General features: G+C 45.0%; 1 protein-coding gene across 2 annotated transcripts in view; it reads right to left on the reverse strand.

Moving 5' to 3' along the window:
• Positions 1-7662: 7662 nt before the first annotated feature.
• The window catches only part of NR6A1 (nuclear receptor subfamily 6 group A member 1), a 202885-nt gene continuing 186541 nt past the window's right edge, over positions 7663-24006 (reverse strand). The window contains exons 6-10 of one of the 2 annotated variants that reach the window (XM_029202822.1): positions 23524-23751; positions 21961-22215; positions 14585-14706; positions 9788-9940; positions 7663-8031 (exon numbers count right to left, since the gene is read on the reverse strand). In XM_029202822.1, coding sequence (XP_029058655.1) covers positions 7943-8031; positions 9788-9940; positions 14585-14706; positions 21961-22215; positions 23524-23751 — 847 coding nt within the window. In that variant the 3' untranslated portion in view covers positions 7663-7942. The remainder of the gene's footprint in view (positions 8032-9787; positions 9941-14584; positions 14707-21960; positions 22216-23523; positions 23752-24006) is intronic. The other variant, XM_029202823.1, reaches the window with a different exon arrangement.

Genomic DNA, 24006 nt, shown 5'->3' on the forward strand with positions numbered 1-24006 from the left:
AGTGAATCCTCCTTAAACCTCCAAGATATAAGCACTGTCAACTCCATTTATCTGACAGGGACAGTGAGGATCAGAGAGGTATCTATCTGGGCCAAAGCCACATATGACTGGAAAAGGAAAGAGCTGGAATTAGAACTCAGGTGGTGAGACCCCTGGTTGATGTGTATGCTGTCACACAATCTGCCTGAGGAAAATGATCCCCAAGAGAGAGCTCCATGTAGCCACATCCAACCTCATCCTAACACCCTCCCCTGCCCACCATTTCTGGGGGTTTCTGGCTTCAGATTCTGACAACCCAGAGCTGCCAGCATGCCCTGTTTCCTCCTCAGTTAAATAGAGATGATCTTACCTCAGAGGGTTTGCATAAGAATAAGGGTCTCTGTAGATCCTAGTAGAAGGCACTCAATCAGTGCTGGTTTTTATTCATTCCTGAGGTTACATACAAGTTATGTAAACTTAGGCACATTACTTACCCTTTCTGGGCCTTTGTTTTCTTATCTGTAAAATGGGATCATTATAGCATCAACTTCATAGGGTTGAGGAATCAGTAATCAAATGCACATAAAATGCTTACTAGCACAGCACTTAGCCTTGCTCTATATGTGTTAATTACTTTATTATTCTTTACTTCCAGGTTATTGCCTGGCACTCAAAGAAACCAAAAGTTCAGCATTAGTTAAGTAGCAATTTATAAATTTAGAGCAGTGTCCTAAATTTTATTCCATGGAACACTGTCCCAACAGAATTTTAACAGGAGGAAAGAATGGTCCATGGTCAAATACTTTTGGTAGACCCTGAGCTAAACAAAATTAAAGTTTTCTTTAGGTAGGACTTCTCAAAGCCTTTAATATGCCAGGGAAGGTTGGGAACCAATAAGAGGAAGGTAAAGTGAGTGCAGTATTTCCCAGATTTTCGGCAGAACTCCTACTTCTCTTTCCATGGAGACACCTGTGGGTTCTCTACGTTCTGATAAACCACAATTTGGTGTCTGTAGCATTCTACATATATTTGGGACAGCACTGCTTTTCAGATCAATTTGGGTCTGTTCATTCACCTCTTATAGAAATTAATCCTTTATTAGTTTAATAGAGCTTTGTTTTGTTAATAGCAAAAAGGTTCAACCAAAGGCCATTCCTGAGCTTTGTTACAAACTCCAGACATTCATATTCAGCACTATTTGAGTTGCTAAGGCCCATCAGGGAGGAAGCCTGTTGTAACTTTGGTATCAGATAGACCTGGATTCAAAAGCCAATTCTGTCACTTACTCGTGTGTCATTTTAGGCAAATGGCTTAACTTCCTGGAGCCTCAATTTGCTTATGAGTAAAGCGGGGCTGAGACCTATACCTTGCAAAATCGTTAGGAGGATTACAGGAGCCAAGGCATGTAAAACACCAATCCTAGAGCCTGGCACTCACTTACTAGGCTTTTAGCAAATATGTTCCTTGCACCTCTGTGTCTTATCTGTTCCCTCTTGTGGGGCAAAAAAGAATCTACTAATTAGTTCTGCAGCATTTCCTTTATTCTAAAACCATCTCTTTCAAACCTCAAGGGCTCTCTGGTCCCTTGTGCTGGAGGAGCCTGAGGTATGGGAAGGCAGCTGGTCTTCCCCTCATTTTCACACATGGGATTTAACAGAACTTGATCAGACTCCTCAGCCTTTAGCTTTCCGAACTGAGCTTTCATCTTTCCTGTCTTCAAATAACCCTCAACCCAAACTCTGCCACTTCTCTGATCGTAGGAACAACAGGATTACAGGACAGTTGGGCAGATCTAGGTTCAAGTCAGGACTCTGCCACTTGCTGTGTGACTTTGGGCACATCCCTTGACCTCTCAGAGCTTCCATATTCTCAGCTCTAGAAATCCTCATCTATTTTCTGGAAAAACAGGTATTAACTGGTTGGACCATAGTGACATACAGGCAGGCCACCCACCAGCACACTGCTGTCACTGAGATTTAGCTCTTTCCTGAGATTTATCAGATGGTTTTCCTTCCTCTAACTCCTGAATGTGGCATTCAAGGCTCCAAGTCCTTCTCCAGCCTCAACTCTTGCAAAAACCTCCCATCTGCCACCATTCCTGCCATGGCAGAACCCTGTTATGTCTGAATATTCCATATGTTTCTGATTCACAGCTGGGCCTTCAAACATGTTGTTGACCCCTCTCTGACTTGGTCTATCCTCCTCTTTCTGTCTGGTGACTTTCTTCAAGGCCTACCTTCAACACTCATCTGTGAAGCTCTTCCTGAGTCCCATGACCTCTCCTCTCAGAGACTCCATTTTCTCAGCTCTAGAAAACCTCATCTATTTTCTGGAAAGCCAGGCATTAATTGGTTGGACCACAGTGACATAAACGTCCATACACATCCCCATATACATCCTTAATTACAATCCTGATCCCACTGTACTGCAAAGGTCTGAGTTTGCCTCTCCTGCTAGACTCAATTCCTCTAGTTGTGCCACTTTCTGGCTGGTTAGTCCCTTACCCTCATTTAACCTTAGTTTCTTCATTTACAAAATAGAGGTAATAATTCTTGAAGTTCAAGGAGGTTCAGGTTTGTGAGAAGTCCCAACACACTGCCTGGCACACATAGCAGGTACTTCAGTCAGTATTGGCTCACTGATTGAAACAGTTCTGAGAGATATCTCTCTGCCAGACTCTCTCAGCAATAGGAAGTGGGCGAGTGTCAGCTACAAGCAGAAGCAATTGGTCTGAAGGCACACCCAGCACCTAAGGACAACCCATCGTCCCTCCTCGGAACCCCAGACACGCTTCACAAACAGATGCCATGTGCAGAAGGATTCACATTTATTGGTTCAAATACAGTACCTAACATTTTCTAAACATGCATTTCACACTAATTGGTCACATTTCCACAGGTAGTCAATTCACAGAAAAGGGCCCATCCCTTGCCAGATGGCAGGGTGGGAGGTAGCAGAGGGCCTGGGTAGCAGAGCCCGCCAACTATCACTTGGTCATGCAGGATTGATGGAGCCAGGTTGGCGGGCAGCCCTTGGCCGGCCCTTTGGGGACAAGGGCTCAAAGACATCCTGTTTACTCGACTCCTATATAGGACTGTGGGTAGAGGTGGGCCTCGGGTAGGCAGCCCAGGGGAAGGCTCATGGATGCACGTGCCACCAGAGCTCCTGAGGGTGGTGTCACGGGAGGTGGTGCTCCCTGTGCCTTGGATCATAGGAAGGAAATGTAAGCCTCTTCAAGGGGGTGGCTAGTCCCTGGCTGGGCAGGTGGGAAGGACTCCTCAGACATGGCCCAGACATTACAACACAGCCACAAGCCCCTATTGCAGGCCTGGGATGGCAACATAGACAAAAACACCAACACCCCAGGGCAGGCGGGGTTTCTTTCCTAACAGAAACATGTAAACAGAGCAGAAGCTACAGTATTCTTTTCCCACAAGATTCCTCAGAGAGGAATAGACCAGGATGTCACTCAAGAGGTAGTTTTCTTTTCTTTTTCATGGAAATTTGAGTCAACAACATTATCACCTATTATAAGACATTTCAGAGAAAGAAAACAATGGTCACCAAAGGGCAAACATGATCCTTTGGCTGGCAGGGCTGGCTCTCGGATTTGGAAGACTAGCCTCCACCATTAAGACAACTTTTTTCTTGGGCTCGAAGCAAGCTCTGGCCTGATTCACAGCTTCCATTTGAGCCTGCAACTGATTCCTGAGCAGGCTGTGGCCCATTGAGGGCCACAGGCCCAGAGAAGGGAGGCCAGATGGGGACTGGATTAGGCAGAGGGACCAGGCATCTTGTGAGCCGGTAGCGGCAGGGTCACTGTGGCTCACGTTGCAGGACAGCCATAATTCTTCAAGTCTCAAGGGAGCCCAGCTCTGGCCAAAGAGGAAGCCCCAGCATCTTTTCTGGGGGCCCTGCCTCTGAGGAAACAGTCCAAGTCTGGCTCCCAAGCCCAGAAAAGAAGCTGTTGCTTGTGGTAGCCAGGAGAGGGGTTTCTGGGGACCCTGTAATTAAATACACATCCCTGAGCTGTGGTCCTAGAAACCCTTGCCTCAAGGCTAACCAGTTTCCAGCACCTGGTGGAATGATTGCCGTTTCTTATCCTGAGACACAGATAAAACATCACTTCACAGACACTGGACATAGATGCTTCAAGCTGAGGGAAAAGGGAGGAATGATCAACTGCAAAGGCAGAGGGGAGTGCAGGGGGACTCTCATGGATCAAGTTGGGGAAAATAAGAGTGGTGGGGTTTTTGTTTAGTTTTTTTTTTTTAATTTTTTTTTTTTTTACTTTAAAAAAATCAAAGAAAAATTTAAAGTTTAATAAAAGGGCTGGTCTAAAAGACTGGATTTCTTAAAACAATTGCAAAATTTTAAAAAGCAACAAGGAAAAAAAGACATAGACCGGGGCCCAGAGCTAAAGACTTGGAACCACTGCTCAACTTCCTGCCCTGCTGGGAGGCCAGAGTCCCTTTACTTTGGCCAACCTTGGACATGGCCTACATGTTGCCCATACTGGGTTTGTCTGTCTGTCTCTGTCTGTCCCATTCCCCAGTAAATTGAGAACAAACAAAGGTAGGATATGGGCAGCAGAGCAAGGCAGCCAGCTCAGAGAGTCCAGGGCTTTAAGGACCTGGTGACACACTGGCCACGGCAGGACTCTCTTCCCTCACAGGGGGTGGCAGGTGAGAGGCACGGCGCTGTGGAGAGGGTGACTGTGATGATGCCATGGAGACCCCTCAGTTCCCTCTATCCCTCCTCCTCTGGATCTGGGGAATAGGACAGAGGTTCTTGCCTGCTGCTTTCTGTCCCTGGAGGTTTGCCTACCTCACTTACAGATCAGGCCTGGCTGGGGGGCTGGGTATCCTCTGAGCCAGATGGAGTGCTTTGAGACAGGTTCTGGGGAGTTTCTCCAGACTGAGGGTAAGACCACCAAGCCTTGTGAAAGACTCCAAAAGTCTACAAAGGAGCCATAGAGCATGAGTTGTAGGTGAAGTTCCAAGATTCCAAACTTCTGTCTTGGGTCAAGAAAACATTCAAAGGGAAAGGAAGGGAATAGCTTGTACGTTTAAACGCAGTGCAATGAGGTGGGATTCTCCTTTACCACACAGCCTTCATGGTCATATTTTTATGGTGGAAAAATTCTCACTCAAAGTGAGTGCTGCTGGTGGCAGGGGATCAGAGAGAGGACAGAAGGGAGGGGAATTACAGACAACATGCACAACTTTTTTCTTTTCCACTAGCAAAAAGGCTACCTGTTAACCAAACATCATGGGAAGAAAGGCAAAACATAAACACATCAAACCTCCCCCTCCAACCTTTCTCTGTGTCCTTCAAACTGAATTCACAAATACATCTAGTGGCTGACCTAATGTCTCCACACTGCTAGCTACACTCCTACCTTCCTCTCATAATACCTGAGTTTGCGACGCAACACAGTCACTTTACCCTGTTTAAAAAAAGCCCACGTCATAAAAGGACTGGGTGCAGAAGACATTAAAGGTGGTCCACAGGTCAGGCTCCAGCTCGGAACACAAGGCCACTTGGCTCAGAGATTCTGCAGGGCTCTCAGCAATGAATGGGCTCTTTGTTCTTGTGGAATCTGCTGCAAACATTTGTAAAAATGGATTTGTACAATGGCAACTTGCAGAACCTTTCCCCCACTCCACAAATTAACAACTTGCTCTGTTTAATGCTGCATTATCAAAGAGACATGTTGCTGCCTCATGGAGAGCAGTTCCCTCTGACTCCCAACCCAACCAGTAAAATGCTTAATTTAAGAGAAAAGCAATTTCAAAAAATAATAATAATTTGGCTGATGGAAATCTAGCAAAGAAAGATGCAGCACATAAGAGCCATCCTGGAGAAGGGGTCTCTGATATGTGTATCTTCCCCTACCTTGAGGAAAGCGGCTCGGAGTCTGACCTGTAGCCAAAGAGTGTGATCTAGTTGGTTAAATAAAAGAGCAGAAAAACAAAACTATTGTGAATTTAGAAATAAACAAATGCACACACACAAATCTTCCCACTGACATGTGAAAAACATTCTGGTTGGCGCTTTTCCTGAGGACCACGTCTCTTCTTTTTCTTTTCCTTTCTCAGAGCAAATGGGGAAACGGCACTGGGAAGTAATGCTCTGAGTTTTAGATCCATCAAGGGATAAAGTCATCACTCTGCTGGTACCCGTAACATTTCACCGGAAAGAAAAAATTACAATCCGACACGGACTACCCGATATGCACACAATGTGGTGGCCCTCTGAGTAAGTGTGCTAGGCTGAGCTGGGAAGAGAGCAAACAGCCTTTGACTAAACAGGCAAAAGGAGGTCCTGTAGGCCCCTCAAGCCTAGCCAGGGATGTACCCAGCTAACTGGCCTGTCTGCTGCATTGGCTGTGGGAGGTACGTGGGTTTAGGCAGGGACAACTGCTGTAGTAAGGCAGAGAAGGGAAAAGCACCTGAAAGAGTCCCATGACAGACCTTGTGCGACTGCTGGCCAAAGCCAAGAGGGTAAGGAACATTTCCCAGGACTAGGTGGGGCAGGTAGTGAAAGAACAAGGGGTCCAGGCCATACCTGCAGAGGGGGCAGCCAGGCCTTTAGGAACATGAGGTAGTTTAAAGCCCCCCTTCCCTTCCAGAAGCTTTGGACTCCAGCCCTCCAGACCTTGGTCAGTCAGGCCACTGATAACTCTAAGGGGCAGCTGGGCCACTCTGGATCTTGGGCTTACTATTCTGAAGAAACCTGGTTTCATTTTGGGAGAGATCAGGAGAGCATGGAGTAGAATGTAGGGACAAAAATTCTGGTCAGCAGATGGGTGAATGATCCTTCCAGCTGTTTGGAAAAGAGACTGCAGTTTCAGATTCAGATCTGGAGGTGGAATGGGATGGGGTGGGGAGAGAAACAGGGAACTCCAAAAGAGGGGTGTTTATGCTATTAGCAGTCTGGCCTTTGTCCCACTACTCTTTGAAGGTGAAAGGAGAGTAAATCAGTAGTGGGCATCAGGATTCTGGACATGACATTCTGAACTCACCTGTTCTTTTCAAAGGGCCAATAGGAAGTCAAGTTTATAAGGGAGAGGCAATGAGTCTAAGGAAAGTAAGGAAACTAGGTAGCTGTGAGCCCCAAGGGAGACCGTAGGCAAATCCCAAGGATTAGCTTACCGCTAGGGCTTTGCCTAGGTAAAAAGGTGACAGTGGCAGAAATTAGTAGTGGTCGTATGGATGGTGGGGAGGGGAGGCCCCACAGTGTGGTGTGAGAGAAGAAACCCTTCTCCCTGAGGACTCGTCTGGAGGGAGGACACCTAACTTAGATTTGGTCACTGTGCCCAACTCTCAGCTTTCATGCTTTCCAAAGAAAAGAGATAGCTAAATCCTCATCTCTTGTCCTGTTCCCAATGTCTCACCCACTTTGCTTAGTAAACCTCCTAATACCACTTTCCCTTTTATGGTGTGCTCTCTTACCTGGTAATTCTGTAGCTAGAAAAAGGCAGTTTGCTCTCTGACAGACAAACGTATGAATCTGCTGAGAGCATGTGGAAAAAGTAGGGTTGGTCACACCCCTCCCTTTCCAATGAGGTAGTCATCTTTGTCAATATTATGGAAATAGTCATCTCAGCCCCATCCCACCCTCTCCCTCAAAATACAAAAGAACTATCTCTAAACAATGACAACACTGTAACATTAAACATCTTCACATTCTGTAAACTGCAAGGAAATGCATCGGCTGCATTCACACAAAAGCATGTGCATCATGTTGAAGGCCATACATTCAACTCTGTCGTGAAATAAATATATAGAAAAATGAGGTTAAAAAAACAAGACAAACAAACAAAAACTCTTTTGCTATGGAGGCAACTGGCAAGGCTGCTCCACAGCCTCCATCTTGGTCTCTCTGGCTCTTTCTTCCGGAGCCTGTCCTGCCCACCCCAGGCCTTGCCATTGGCCTGAGAAGGGGTGCTGGGGACAGGTCACTCCTTGCCCACACTTGTCTTGCAGGAATGCAGCACCACCTTAAAGAGGAGGGGCAGCTGCTCCAGGGGTACATTCACCATCTTTCCTGGGAAAAGGCAGAAAAAGAAGAGTTAGCCGTGGCCACTAGGAGAAGGGCGTGTTTGCCTCCTCTTGGGCTGGTGAAAGAACACTGCCTTTTCTAGTGACTGGGGCGAGGAAAGTGCCATGAGTTATTACAAAGGTAAAACAGACTGGGCTAACATCCTATTACCCAGACCTATTTTGGTGCCTTAGGGAGTCCAGTAATGGTGCAAGCTCTAATTGTTGCTACTATCCAAAGAATACTGAACTGTATGCTAGGTGTTTAAATACATTATCTCATTTAATTCTCACAGTATTTCTGTATGACAGATTTTACTTTTTATCCCCATTTTACAGATGAGGAATCTGAAACTGAAAGGTATTCCTAGATGTCCTCTTAGAGAGAAAATAACGAGAAACTTATATCCTATTTCATTTCCTAGTAGATTCTTTAACTAGCATTCTATAAAATACTGCTCTTCAGAATAGTATAATGGGTTAATAAAACGTAGCAAGGAAAAAGGAGATGGGGTTTACAGGGGCAAATAAATTGAGAAATTCAGGGTTAAAACAGGTGTTTTTTTTTTTTTTTAGGTTTTTTTTTTTTATTGGCAGATTTCTAAGAGCACTCAGTATGCTAATATACTTTGTAAATATGAAGCTATAGTTCTTCTCCCTGACAGAACCCTACAGTCACCTGGTAATTTTTTTTTAAAATACTGATGACCAGGCTCCACTCCATATCAATTAAGTCAGAATCTTTAGAGGTGCAGCGCAAGAATGGATATTTTTTAAAAGCTTCCCAGGTGATTCCAAGGGCTGTCACTGTCAACCCAGCTCTGTGGGGGAGAGTGGGGTATAATTATTGACCTGTATTTCACAGAGCACCTGATTAATATTTTGCTTGGTAGAACAAAGTTTCAAAAATGCTGAGACATACACTATCAAAACACTCCTAAAATTCCAATAGTTTATTTAAGTCCAGTTCACACCTCCTAGATTACTTTGTGGCCCAAAGAGTAAAATTTGATTTTATCAGACTGAAAATTTTTTTCCTTCAAAATTGTACTGCTGAATTTTACAGGAACAATCTCAGCCCAGAGGTCACATTTCTGAGCTGCCCCTCAGTATGTGCTAGATAACTATAAACAAGAATCTTTACCAAATGAAGTAAAGCAACAACAAAAGCCAGGATTTCATGTTGAAATGGACCTATTTAAATGTCAAGAAGCTCAGAAAGGGGTTAAGACCACAAAACAACTAAAACAAAAATTCCTTTATGAACACAGAATTTTTGAGAATTATTTTAAAGATATCACTTTTAATGAAAGATCCTCAAAAACCTATAGGCAATTCTATGAAATAAAATCAATTAAAACACTGAGATATAGTTAGTTCACATGCCATAAAATCACCCTTTTAATGTATATAATTCAGGAAATGATGTTAATTTGAGAAACTCTGAGCTTCTTTCCCCATCCATAGAATGGCCATAATATCACCAACCACCAGTCCTGCAGAAATTGAGATTAAGTGATTGATATCAGGTCACAAAGGATCCTGCACATCACAGGAGCTTAGGAAATGTTAGATTCTCTTCCCTACAAAGGAAAAACAAACTTCTCATTATAATATAACTTTTCTGAGGGCAGGGGTAGTACCTCTTTTATTGAGCTGGTGATAGGCCTGGCATCAGCATCCTGAAAACATTGCTTTCCTCATTCCCTTCACAAGTTAAGAAAAGCAAGGAAGGGTTGGAAGCCCAGGACCCAGAATGTTACCTGCAATATAGCGAATCTCAGGTAAGCACATCATGAGGTCAGGAAAACGGTTCGGCTGATGTGTATATTTATATTCAGTGAAATCCTGGCAAATGTACCAATATCGTTTGTTCAATTGTTCCAGCTGCGAGGCACTGGTCAGACCCCTGATATCTGTGAAAAAAACCACAGGAAATGGGAGGGGCTTTATAATGTGGAAGAAACACTGGCTCCTTGAATATGTGTATCTTTCAATGAAAAGTTATTAAACATTGTCTCAACAGGGGATCTTCTCTGTTTCTGACAGGGAGGAACAAAAGCTCTGGGTCAGGGAAGAGAAATAAGATAAAGGAAAAAATTATCAAGGACAATCACTAGACTGAGCCCCCTGAGGGCTAGGCTTATCTTTCTCAACTCTGTACCCAGCTCCCAGCACAGGGCTTGGCACACATGGGCACCAGTGGATGTTGAACAACTAACTGAATAATCTACCTTTCCCAATTTATCCTTCACAGTATCTTTAAATTTGCTCTTTGCTGGAACCATTCAGAAATCTTCACGTTTCTACATACAATTACACATGGTATCCTATGTGCTTCTACTCATACTATTCTACCTGGGCCACTGGTATTCTACTGGGTCACTCCAGTTTTTTTTTCTGTGTATATCTTGTTTTATTGTGCTTTGCTTTATTGCACTTCACAGATATTGCATTTTTTACAAATTGAAGGTGTGTGGCAACTCTGCACCAAGCAAGTCTATCAGTGTCATTTTTTCCAATGGCATTTGCTCATTTCGTGTCTCTGTCACATTTTGGTAATTCTTGCAATATTTCAAGCTTTTTCATTATTATTAGAATTTGTTATGAGGATCTATGATCAGTGATCTTTGATGTTACTATTTTAATTGTTTTGGGGTGCCACAAACCGCGCCCGTATGAGACGGTAAACTTAATTGATAAATGTTGTGCATTCTGACTATTCCGTTAACTGGCTGTTCCACTGTCTCTCTCCCTCTCATCGGGCCTCCCTATTCCCTGAAACACAACAATATTGTAATTAGGCCAATTAATAATCGTACAATCGCATGTTAAGTGTTGAAGTGAAAGGAAAAGTCACATATCTCTCACTTTAAATCAAAAGCTAGAAATAATTAAGCTCAGTGAAGAAGGAATGTCAAAAGCCGAGACAGGCTGAAAGCTAGGTCTCTTGTGAGTTAGCAAAGTTGCGAATGCAAAGGAAAAGTTCTTGAAGGAAACTAAGAGCACTACTCTAGTGAACACACAAATGATAAGAAAGCAAAACAGCCTTATTGCCGATATGGAGAAAGTTTGATTGGTCTGTATAGATCAAACCAGCCACAACATTCCCTTAAACCGAAGCCTAATCCAGAGCAAGGTCCTAACTCTCTTCAATTCTATAAAGGCTGAGAGAGGTGAGGAAGCTGCAGAAGAAAAGTCTGAAGCTACCAGAGGTTGTTTCATGAGATTTAAGGAAAGCCGCTATCTCCATTAAAGTGTGAGGTAAAGCAGCAGTGCTAATACGGAAGCTGCAGCAAGTTATCTAGAGATCTAGCTAAGATAATTAAAGAAGATGGCTACACTAAACAACATATTTTCAATGCAGACGGAACAGCCCTATATTGGAAGAAGACACTATCTAGGACTTTTCATAGCTCGAGAGAAGTCAATGTCTGGCTTCAAAGCTTCAAAGGACAGGCTGACTCTCGTGTTAGGGGCTAATGCAGCTGACGACTTTAAATTGAAGCCAATGCTCATTTACCGCTCCGAAAATCCTAGGGCCCTTAAGAATTACGCTAAATCTACTCTGCTTGTGTTCTATAAATGGAACAACAAAGCCTGGATGACAGCACTTCTGTTCACAACCCGGTTTACTAAATATTTCAAGCCCACTGTGCAGACCTACTGCTCAGAAAAAAAGATTCCTTTCAAAATACTGCTCACTGACAAAGCACCTGGTCACCCAAGAGCTCTGATGGAGATGTACAATGAAATTAATTTTGTCTTCATGCCTGCTAACACAACATCCATTCTGCAGCCCATGGATCAAGGAGTAATTTCAACATTCAAGTCTTTCTATTTAAGAAATACATTTCCTAAGGCTATAGCTGCCCATAGATAGTGACTCCTCTGAAGGATCTGGGCAAAGTAAACCGAAAACCTTCTGGAAAGGATTCACCATTCTAGATGCCATTCATGATTCACTGGAAGAGGTCAAAATATTAACATTAACAGGATTTTGGAAGAAGGTGATTCCAACCCTCATGGATGACTTTGAGGGGTTCAAGACTTCAGTGGAGGAAGTACTGCAGATGTGGTGGAAACAAGAGAACTAGACAGAATGAGAAGTGAAGTCTGAAAATGTGACTGAATTGATGCAATCTCATGATAAAACTTTAGCAGATGAGGAGTTGCTTCTTATGGATGAGCAAAGAAAGTGGTCCCTTGAGATGGAATCTACTCCTGCTGAAGAAGCTGTGTGAAGACCGCTGAAATAACAACAAAGGATTTAGAGTATTACATAAACTTAGTTGATAAAGCAGCAGCAGGGTTTGAGAGAATTGACTCTAAATTTGGAAGGAGTTCTACTGTGAGTAAAATGTTCAAACAGCATTGCACGCTACAGAAAGTTCGTTCATCAAAGAAAAAGTCAATTGACGTGGCAAATGTCACTGTGGTCTTATTTTAAGAAATTGCCACAGCTACCCCAACCTTCAGCAACCAGCACCCTGATCAGTCAGCAGCATCAACACTGAGGCAAGGGCTTCCCTGGTGGCGCAGTGGTTGAGAATCCACCTGCCAATGCAGGGGACACGGGTTCGAGCCCTGGTCTGGAAGGATCCCACAAGCGGCAGAGCAACTGAGCCCGTGCGCCACAACTACTGAAGCCCAAGTGCCTAGAGCCCGTGCTCTGCAACAAGAGAAGCCACCGCAATGAGAAACTTGCGCACCTCAACGAAGAGTAGCCCCCGCTCGCCGCAACTAAGAAAGCCCACATGCAACAACGAAGACCCAATGCAGCCAAAAATAAATTTAAAAAATAAATTAAAACAAACAAACAAAAACAACACTGAGGCAAGACCCTCCACCAGCAAAAAGATTACAACTCGCTGAAGGCTCAATGATGGTTAGCATTTTATAGCAATTTTTTTTTGAGGTATGTACTCTTTTTAAATAAATTTATTTATTTATTAATTTATTAACTTTTTGGCTGCATTGGGTCTTCGTTGCTGTGTGCGGGCTTTCTCTAGTTGCAGTGAGCGGGGACTACTCTTGGTTGCAGTGTGTGGGCTTCTCACTGCGGTGGCTTCTCTTGTTGCGGAGCACAGGCTCTAGGCACACGGGCTTCAGTAGTTGCGGCACGTGGTCTCAGTAGTTGTGGCTCGCAGGCTCTAGAGCGCAGGCTCAGTAGTTGTGGCACACGGGCCTAGTTGCTCCGTGGCATGTGGGATCTTCCCGGACCAAGGCTCGAACCCGTGTCTCCTGCTGCATTGGCAGGCGGATTCTTAACCACTGCGCCACCAGGGAAGTCCCCTGTACTCTTTTTTAAGACATAATGCTACTGCACACTTAACAGATCACAGTATAGTATAAACATAACTTTCACAGGCACTGGGAAACCAAAAAATTCATGTGACTCACTCTATTGCAATATTCACTTTATTGTGCTGGTCTGGAACCAAACCTGCAATATCTCCAAGGTACGCCTGTAGACGTCTCTCTCATTCTCATATATGTATATAAATATTATATAGTGTGTTCATATACATATAAACACACACAATCCCCCTTTTTCATATATAGAATATAAATATTCTATACATAAATCGTACCCAGCCTTTGAGGCCCAGATCTCAGATTTCTGGTCCTCCAAGTAGTTGTTACTGATCTCCCCCCCATTTGAGGCTCAAGCAATGTAACAAGTGCCATCAGAATGTATACTTCTTGAGGCCAGGAACCTGGGATCTAATTTATTTCAATGTCTTTAATGCTCAACTCAGGGCCTGGCCCAAGGGAGGCACACAGAACACCAGATAAATGCATGAAAGGTGCAGAAGCAAGAGGAAGAGGTCAGTATTGAGGGAGGAGTAAGCAAAGAGGAGGGGATCAAGAGTCTCTGGACTAGGAAACTGAATACAGGAACACAGCATTTTCAATGTCGTAGGCCGCAAAACAGCCCAGCCCCACTCTGAGAGTAGAGTACTCATACGCTACTCTGGAAGAAAGGGAACACAAATTCTCCTTGCATACTCTGCTTACCAGCAGCTACCAAGCGCCGCTCTGCAGGTAATACTCCATGTAAATCACACCCACCACTCTTCAAATTAAAGCCATGCTTGATATGGGTGTGTGAGTTTTGTGCACCCCCGCTCTGCCCTGAAGGGGCCCGTCAGCCTGTCACAGATCCCTTATCTCTAGTAGTTTCATCAGTCACTCTGCTCTTCTTCAGTCACTGGTAAACTTGGTGCATATTTTAAATGACGCATGTACTGTCCTTGATGTCTGTGTTTAAATGCATTAAAACTGACTAAACAAAGCAAATCCTCTTCCTTCCTCTATGAGTTATAGAGGCTGTGGCATTTAGGCTTGAAGAAAAAAATCCAAACCATGCTCTGTGCTATAGTGGGGCAGAATGATGATGAGGGCAGCACAGGACTTCCAAGATCGGTGCCCACATGGTGTGACAGATTGTGTGACAGTCCTGAGGGTAAAGGGGGTAGGGGTGAAACATGAAGGCAAAAGGGCAAATATTCACTGACAAAAAAAAAAGTCTTTTCTTCCCACCCCCAGTTACTCACCTTGATTTAGGAAGTTAATTGCTTTCATGCAAGCATACTCCTCATTGCTCACTTTTAGCTGATGGAACTTGTGATACAGGTAGATGAGCCGCTCAATCACCTCCATCCCTTCATCACTAAATCTGGGGAACAGACACCGGTGTTAATAATGGGCTCTGTTACCAGTGGAGATAATGGAAGGGAGACAGAAGTCACCTACAGCTCCTTAAGGCAGCTAAGATAGGAAAGAGGTTGAGCTTGGGGGAAATGGAATCCAGACACATTTGTGAAAGACAGGTGAATCCATGGTTTGTCGAGAGGCCAAGGCAGCTCATACGAGCTGCTCTTCCCCAGGTCAGTTGGGGTCAATCAAATCTAAGTTCAAATCCAGCTCCATCACATACAAGCTATGAGACCTTGGGAAAGTCCTCTGACCTCTCTAAGCTTTGAGGACCTCCTCTGTAAAATAATGTTTGCCTGCTTGGGGTAACAAGGGTCACGGGGGTTTGGGATGTAAATGTAGAGAAGTATGACATCGTTAAGATACTGCTGTTGTTGCGATGCAGCCTGTAGTAACAATGGCAGCTACCATGGTGACTCTATGTGAGCTACTGCCACAATGAAGAAAAAGCTGCTGTTTCCAGCATGGCTGAGGTTATGTACAGTGAACATTTTTACTGGTATCCCTTGACTTCAGCTAGAGAGGGAGGGAGGGAAACATAAATTGAGCCTCCATGTCATGCCAGTTTCTGTGCTGGGCACTTTATGTGCATTATCTCATTTAGTTTTCTCAGCCCTACGTGCTAGGTGAGATTATAATCACCATTGTACAGATGAGAAACTGAAGTTCAAAGAATAGAAGGGACTGGTCCACAAGCACACAGCTGGTTAGTAGCAGAGCTAGAAACTTGAACCTGGGCTAACTCCCTAAGGCCTTGATTTTCTCAATATCTGAGGTAGCATCCATTAGCAGAGAAGACTCAATGCTGACCATGCTGCTTTTTTTTTTTTTAATGTTTTTTCTTTCAGGAGTGTTTTTTTTTTAATTTTAATTTTATTTATTTTTGGCTGCATTGGGTCTTTGTTGCTGCACGCGGGCTTTCTCTAGTTGCAGTGCACAGGCTTCTCGTTGCGGTGGCTTCTCTTGTTGCGGAGCTCAGGCTCTAGGAGCGCAGTCTTCAGTAGTTGTGGCACACGGGCTCAGTAGTTGTGGCTCACGGGCTCTAGAGCGCAGGCTCAGTAGTTGTGGTACGTGGGCTTAGTTGCTCAGCGGCATGTGGGATCTTCCCAGACCAGGGCTCGAACCCATGTCCCCTGCACTGGCAGGTGGATTCTTAACCACTGTGTCACCAGGGAAGCCCCCATGCTGCTTTCTTTGGATTAGGAGTTAATTCCTTGGGGAAACACCAAGTTTTAGGCAAAGGAGCCCTAGGCTGGGGGACTAATACTCTGCGTCATAGTGGGTAATATCTTATACCAGAAATGGAGATACTCCCAAACCAAGGAGGCAAAGGCTTAGTGGGGAAATAGTTTATAAAAGCTGGGGTAAGGCCCAGCATCCACTCTTCTAGGTGTTCCAGGCAGGTCTCTGATGCAGCTGAGTCACAGAGAGATGCTTAGCCTCAGAGTTGCTTCCTGGTGACTTGTTCAGATCAGGGTACTACAGCCCCATGCTAGGCAAGAAGCCCCTATCTGGGTAGGGTCCAGAACTCCTGGGAATGTACTACTGCTGTCTGGGTCCTATTGCTTTCTGTGTTGACTGTGAAGGCTTCGCAAGGGCTTGGCTTCCTGGCCAGGCAGGACATTTTCTCTTCCCTTGGGGAAAGCCTGGCTCCTGTTGGGGCCAGAGGCACCTGTACTTCTCAAGCACCAGGGGGAGCCACAGCAGCAGCTACTTGCAATCCGGAGCCCTGACCCTCTGGGTCCCAGTTTGCTAGTTTGAACTACCATGTTTCTCTCTGCTCCTGGCCCAATGGCTTTTACAACTTTATTAATACGTTCTCAGATTGGCTGATAGACACACTTACATTTAATAACCACTATAATAACCATACCTATTATTCTACCATTTGTTGAGTGTTTGCTACTTGCCAGGCCCTTTGTTAAATATTTTATATACATCATTTCATTGGATACTTCCAATAAATCCACAAAAAAGGATACTATAATCCTCTTTGTTCACTTGTGGAAACAAAGGCTCAGAGAGGTTATTTACTGTGCCCTTATTGTATTCTTACATTTTACCCTCCTGATAATCTGTGAGAAAAGTAATATCACCTTCATGTTAGGGAAGAGGAAGCAGAAGAGATGCCTTCTCCAAAGTTCTAAGTGAATAAAACAAATTAGTGGTGGTGGGGACAAGGTTTAAACCCAAGTTTTCTCATTCCAAGTCTGTTGCTTTCTCAGCACTACACTGTCCATTCCCTGACTGTCTTGTTCTTAACTGGCAACTGGGAAAGGCTATCACATGCTACCACAGGGGATACCTCAGGAGGTCTGTGTTCCCAGAGCAACTCAGCTCAGGGCCCAACCCAGAGTGGGTGCCGGACTCGCTGCAGTGCACAGAACTGCCCCTCCGCTGCCTCCATGATGCTGAGACCTGCAGGAAGCAGTATGCCTGTGAGTGAAGATCACTCCTCATCACAGTACTTTGTCAGCTACTTCTGTTCTTGCGAGGGATTACTAAAAATGCCCATCAGCGTCTGTTTGGAAGGGTGGGGAAGAGACGGGATGGGGTAGGGCTTGAAAAAGGAGGATGCGGCAGTGTCAGCATCTGTCTGGTGGCCGAGCAGTATAGCAAGGAAAGATAACACTCTCTCCCCTCATCAGTAACCTCCTGCCGCAAGCGCTCACTCTGACTCTGCAGAACCTGCAGGTGTGTGGCTACCAGCCAGACCCCTAGACAGCAATGCTAAACCTATTCCCAGTTGAGTCTTGACCTGAGGGACACAAAGGAACTCCCACATGCCTGGCCTGAGTATATGACCCAGATCTGCCCTCTCTCTTGGGGAGAGCACATACCCTCTTTCCCAAGCTTCCTAGGATAGGCAACCAGCATGGACCCCTGGCAGCCAGCCCAGCAGCCCCCACTCAATCTCCACAGCCTGACTGCAAAGATTTCCTCCACACCCCGCATCCCACCCCTTGATAAACAAATTGTTCTCTGTTCCATGGGCCTGCTTTCTCCTGCAGCCGTGCCTCCTCCACATCTGCCCACTCCACAGTTCTAACGCCCCTGTATTCCCTGTCTACAAATTATCAACATTCAAAGCCTGAAAGCTGGACAAACACACCCATTCTTCTTCTAGGTTACCATTACACAAGCATGTTAGGACAAGGAAAACATTCCTGCCAGGATCCCCCAAACCACTGGACCATTCAGTCAGCAATTGAAGCTGACACTGTGTAAGTTATGTCCCATTAAGGGGGCTGAAAGGCCCAGTTGTCTCTTTTTCACTCATCTAAATGCACCTACTCCCAGAAGCAGCCATCAGCCACATCCTTAGAGGAATTGCCATCTCAGCACCCACATATAGACTCCAAGGTGAAAAGTAAGACTGCAGCTCCACGACACATTCCAGAAAGTAAAACTTTTGAGAAGGCTGAAAAATGTAGTAATGGTAAAGAATCTGGGCTTTAGAGCACAACAGATCTAGATGATAATCTCAACTCCATCTCTTTTAGCTTTAGAGCCTTGAGTTTCCACCTCTCTGAACCTCATGCTCCTTCCTCATGTGTGCAACAGGGTTAATATTAGTACAGTCTCTTAGGGAAGTGGTGAGGACTAAACAAATGTTTGCAAAGCACTTAAGATGGAATTTGGCACAATAAACAGTCTATAATTGTTAGCTACTATCATTATTAACAGCAGCAGCAGCAGCATCACTCGTGTTATCACAGCAAAAAGAAAAGACTGTGTTTCCTGAACCTTACAGCTAGGGTCTTAGCAGGGAAGCTGTGAGGCAACTTTCCAGAGATCTGGCAGAAATGGAGCTAGTGTTCACGAGATAGAAGTGTCCATTAAAGCCCATCTAGTGCAAGGCATCTTCTCCTAAGAGTGAAGGAGTCTTGATTAGGGCCAGGAGCAGTCACTGGCTGGTGCTACAATCTGCTTTAAATCAAATTCACCCGGCTCACTGTCTGATAACAGCCTGATTAAGGAAAATGGGCACCATAAATTTGATTCAATATTTGAGAAGAGAAAAGGAGGTGGTCATGTATCATCTGGGAAAAGTCTTTCATGACAGCAGGAACTCGCTTGCACTCAACAGTTGTGAAAAAGTAAAGGCATTTTGTGGGAGTGGGAGTAATGCCAGAGTAGGCAAGGTAGGGAAGAGCTGTGGCCAATTACAGACTCCATGCTCTCCACAGTCTGGGGACTGCCTTACAGTGATGAACCTGATTCCAAAGGTTCTCGTACTTCCATTTCCTCTGGCCTCCTGGGCAGTTCCACATGCATCTCAGACTCAACAGACCCCAAGTCAAACTCAGAGCGGCTCATCTCTCAACCTGTTCTTCCCAGGCTCCATTATCTTCGCTAAGAGAATTGGTGTCCACCTGCCTGGCAGTATCCCCAACTTTTCCACTCACTGAGGTCCCACTGACTTTACCTCCCTGTCATCTCTTAACTGTGTGCTGCCCTCTCTATTCCCATCGTCACTGCTGCCTTGTCCAGGACTTGTATATTTTTACCTGGGCTATGGAACAGCTTCCTACACAGCCACTGTCTTCTAGCCTTGTCTATGCAATCCATCCTGAACTTTATAGCCACAGGGATCTTTCCAAAATGCAACTTGACATGTAATTGCTCTACTTAAAAATGTCCCATGACTTAATACTATTCACACAATAAAATCCGAGTTTTTTTGATTAGCATTTGAGCACCTTCATGACTCGTCTTTCCTGTACCTTTCTCTCCTGTCATTTCTCCCCTAATTTCCCTGCCTCTCAGATATATCCTCTCTATACCCTAATCCACAGGATTGCTTTTTGTTATCTGCACAAACCAACCACCCAGAATCTCTAACTTCTAGGACTCTGTTATTCCCTGCCTGCCTCTTATTCTCTGTATCTACCTAGAAAAATGCCACTTCAAGATGCAGCTCAAATGTCTTTTCCTCTTTGGCAACCATTCCCTGATTATGCAAGTAGAGGTACTCACTCCTTAGTCTATGCTTTCACAGTCCCTCATATGCCCCTCAATCTCCACTAATATCACCCTTAACTGTAGATTCTATCTGCTTCTATTTGCCCCCCCAATCCCCTAAACCAAGAATACGGGCTCTCATCTCAGAAACCATGTCTGTATTATCTGTTATCCCAACACCCCTCCTCCAGGCACACATAACAGGTGCTCAATAAATGGGCATGTTGAACTAACATGTTGAAGTTTAACTTGTATTTTTCCATTGAAGGATTCCACAGTGGAGTGAGAGTCCTAACAACGAATCTACTTCTTATCCTCAGAACCCACTTGCAAGCTCAGCTGCAACATGTGTTCCAGAGTTAGCACTGTTCAATACAACTTTCTGTGACGATGGAAATATATATACATCTGCAACTGTCCAATACAGTAGCCACTAGCCACATGTGGCTCCTGAGCACTTGAAATGTGGCTACTGTAAACGAGGAACTGAATTTTTCATTTTAAGTAACTTAAAGAGCCACCTGAGGCTAGCAGCTACTATACTTGATAGTGCAACTCTAGATTCTCCTTGGTAAGGACGCTTCCTAGAAAATAAAACTTCCCTCACTAGTTCAGCTGCTACTGGTCCCTGCCTTGCTCTCGGGGCTCAAGGGATTGGAAACAGTGGGATGGGGTGTCTTTCATGAAGCTTAAAGCCACGGAGAACCCTGCATGGCCAGTGATCCTTGCCTACCTGCAGAGGGCTTGGGGAAACTCACCATTCTATAGAGAGGGGAGCCCACAGGCTGACTTTGTAGGCAGCCTCAGGCTGCACCGGTGGATTCCAGGCAAATAGGGAGGCCGGGCTCACTGCTGCAAACCCTGACAATATTAGAGCAGGCTGACTGCTATCCAAACACTCAGTCAGCCCAGAGATACAGAGCAGGAGACAGGAATTTGATGGAAACAATGAATTAGAGGCTCAAGACAAGGGGTTAGGTTATCTGCAAAATCAGATAGCTCTGTTTAAGGACAAAATGTCATCTGGGTTAAAAACTCTGTCATTTATAGATTACCATCAAGCCTGTAAGCATCATTAATAAGGAAATATTAGAAAACCAGGGGGAGAAAGTACCCAGACTCCTCCCTCCCTCAGCTGTGCAAAGGGCCCTTGAAGGTGTTAGAGCTTCGCTCCCAGCCTAAGTCTCAACTTATCTTTACGCCATGGTGATTAAGTGGCAGAGGGAGATGCACCTCAGTCCTGTGTAGAGAAGTTTGGGGGCTGGTACTCTACCTTCTCCAGCTTTCTTCGATGGAGGAACCTTTTCTTCCCTCTCTCTTGGTGCTCTGGAATCCCATGACTTCCATTATTTTAAACTGTCTAATAAAGGTGAACTATTGAAAGGACTTTTAAATGCGATTTAAACTTTATGCTTCACATGGATAAATCAGTAAGTCAGAAAAATTGTATAAAGAGATCATTTTTCCTGATTTTGGGGTATTACCATGTGCTCCAGGTCTCCAAAGTGAGTGAGGAAAAGACCTGCTCTAGGCAGGGAGGTTAGAAGGATCCTAGCTGGCTGCGATGAAACTTTATGCCAGAAAACATCGAGGAGGAGAGTTTAGTATTTCAGTCCCATTCTCCTATCTCACTGCATCTGAGATACAGTGAAAGAGCCTAGACTTTCAGTTGGGCAGGCATAGGTTCAAATCCAGGCTCTGGGTTCAAATCCAAAACCCTCAAGGGTAGGCCCCTCTGAACTTCAGTTTTCTCATCTATAAAATGGGCATAACAACACCTACAGTGCTGGAGACTGTGACAAAGAAAGATAATAATGTAAAATACCAAGCCCAGTGCTTGGCACACAGTAGGTACCACAATAACTCCTGAGTCTTTTTCTTGGATTGTAAACTACAGCTCAGAGCCCCTCACCTTGTAGGAAATGTTCTTTCCAGATACATTATCTTATCTCAGTAATCTAGATGTGACCAAAATAACAGCTTAGCACTTGCTAAGCTTGCTGCACATTATCATTTATTCCTCACAACTACCTTGTTGGGGAGATACTGTCATTACCCCACTTTATAAATTCAGAATCTGAGGATCAGAGACTTGACCAAAGTTACAAAGCTAGTCAGCAGCAGAGTGAAGATTCAAGTCCAGCCACGTGTGGCTTTAATGCCCATCCTCTGGAGTGTCAGGCAGCCCTGTCTTGCAGAGATGACAATGGTTTGGTTGCCTGAGACTTTCTCCCCAGCCAGCAGCTCTCACCTATGTAGTTCTTCATCAGAGGGTGAGTACTTGGCGGTGACATCAGCCAGCTCCCCGAAGATCTGCTTGCTGTAAACAGTGAGGGAGGACAGCAGGATTAATTCCTGCCACGTAGAGCTCAGGAGGCACGTGTAATCCTTGATTGAGAGCTCGCAGAAGAAAGGCAGTTTCTTGATCCAGGCAATCTGCCTAAAAAGCAGCTCGTCAGCCAGGCGGCAAAGCAGGGCAAATAGCTCTGCTTGAGTCACAGCATATCTGGGGGGGTAGGAACAGGAGAAATTTACTTCTAGTGGCCAGAATGGTGAGGATGGGGGCAAAGGGAGAGAGTACTCCTAAGGGCACAAAGGGTCTCTGGCAGTGGGCTCCTTGCCCTTGACCAAGCATCTCCAGCTCCATTCAATTCAGTTTAATGATAAAGGGACAGGACTGGGGCCAGCAGTAAGCTCAGGGCTGGAGGAGCAGATTTGATAAGAAAAGGTTGCAAAGGGGAAAGGAGGCTTAGAAATTTGTGCAATTATCAGGGAGTATGACTTTTAATGCTCCATGTGTTAGAAGAAAATTCCGTCACTTTTGCACCAGTTTTGGAAATGAGAGCTCCATTAGGGTGAATCTGGTGCCTACTCAATACAGGGATTGGCACAAAAATGAGCCTTGGGGCGAGATGGCTGAAAGAGAAGAGAACAGGTTCAGAAGCTTTTCTTGCTCTCATTGCACCCCCTGGTGGTGCGAGTTCAGGAAAGTAAGCTACTGCGGGATGGAAGGAGCAGGGCATTTCTCATCTCTGGGCTGGAGGGGATAGGGTCCCAGTTTCCTTTCTCTCAAGGCCCCTGTCATGACTCTTCCCCACACCGCCACATCAGATTTATAAAGGTTTTGGTGGTGGCCTTCTTGTGGCAGACATCTGAATTTCCTCTTCTGAAATTGGAAACTAGCTTAAGAAATCTCAGGATATCTTTTGGAGCAGAGGGGGCAGTCTAAGCTTAATAACACTCAAACAGCCTATGCTCCAGGCTAAATGAATAATGAGTACAGCAATGGGTGGGCTGAATTATTATCTACTCAGGCAGAGCTGACAGGATTGAAAGAGTATTCCTTCCACCCGCTCAGGCCTGCACACAGAGCACACGGCCCTAGGCTACTGATGAGTATGTTGACTACAGATACAGGCAGATCACAACCAGTTAGTGCCTTGAGTGCCCTGTTAAGAAGACTAAACTTAATGTATGATTATTCCCAGAATTACAGCTCATCTCTGGCACAGAAGCACTCAGACCCATTCCAGAGACTGGCGTACCTCGGCCCAACTAGAAACAAAAGTCCTTTAAGCCCAACTCCATAGGGATTGATAAATAGCCCCCACTCTATGAGAAAAGATGCTCAAGAGAAAAATGAGGGACCACTAACTTCAACGATAAGCAAAGATTTGTCCTCTGATGCTCGAGTCATTGCTTATTATCCCCCAACTCATTCCAAAGCCTGAGGTACAGCAGCCAGGGATGAAGATGGGTGTGGGGTAGGGACCACTTTGAAGCTACAGGGCTAAATAGACCAAGGCTCACTCACCCATCTTCAATCAACATGGGCGTGCCCAATGGCTCCAGGTCCTCGGCTGACACCAGCTGATGAATCAGACTATATGACTGGGGATCCAGGCTGCGAGCTTGTGGGGGCAGAAGTGGAGAGTGGGCAGAATAGCTAAAAAGGTGCGGTATATATTGATAGTGTGGAGGCACAGACATCCCCATGTATTGATCCCTGAATGCCATGAATCCATTTAGTTCCACAGACCTACTGGAGAGAAAAGTCTCATGTCAAGCAGAAACATTGCAGGTCTACTGCCTACTCAAAGGAAGTGAGCTAGGAGGTGGCTCAGGTGTTCTCTGGCCATGCACTCTGTCTTCATTAAGCTAAGGACATAATCAATGGTTACACGCATGTCTTCCCTACTAGATGGGGTCTCTGTGCAAATGTGCATATGTGTGGCTCACCTCTGGACACCCAGAACTTGGCAGAGCTGTACTGAAAAACACTGGTTAAATGACCTCT

The sequence above is a fragment of the Monodon monoceros genome, unplaced genomic scaffold (genome assembly GCF_005190385.1).
Source record: "Monodon monoceros isolate NGI ecotype Baffin Bay Population unplaced genomic scaffold, NGI_Narwhal_1 Super_Scaffold_5, whole genome shotgun sequence".
Classification (NCBI taxonomy): domain Eukaryota; kingdom Metazoa; phylum Chordata; class Mammalia; order Artiodactyla; family Monodontidae; genus Monodon; species Monodon monoceros.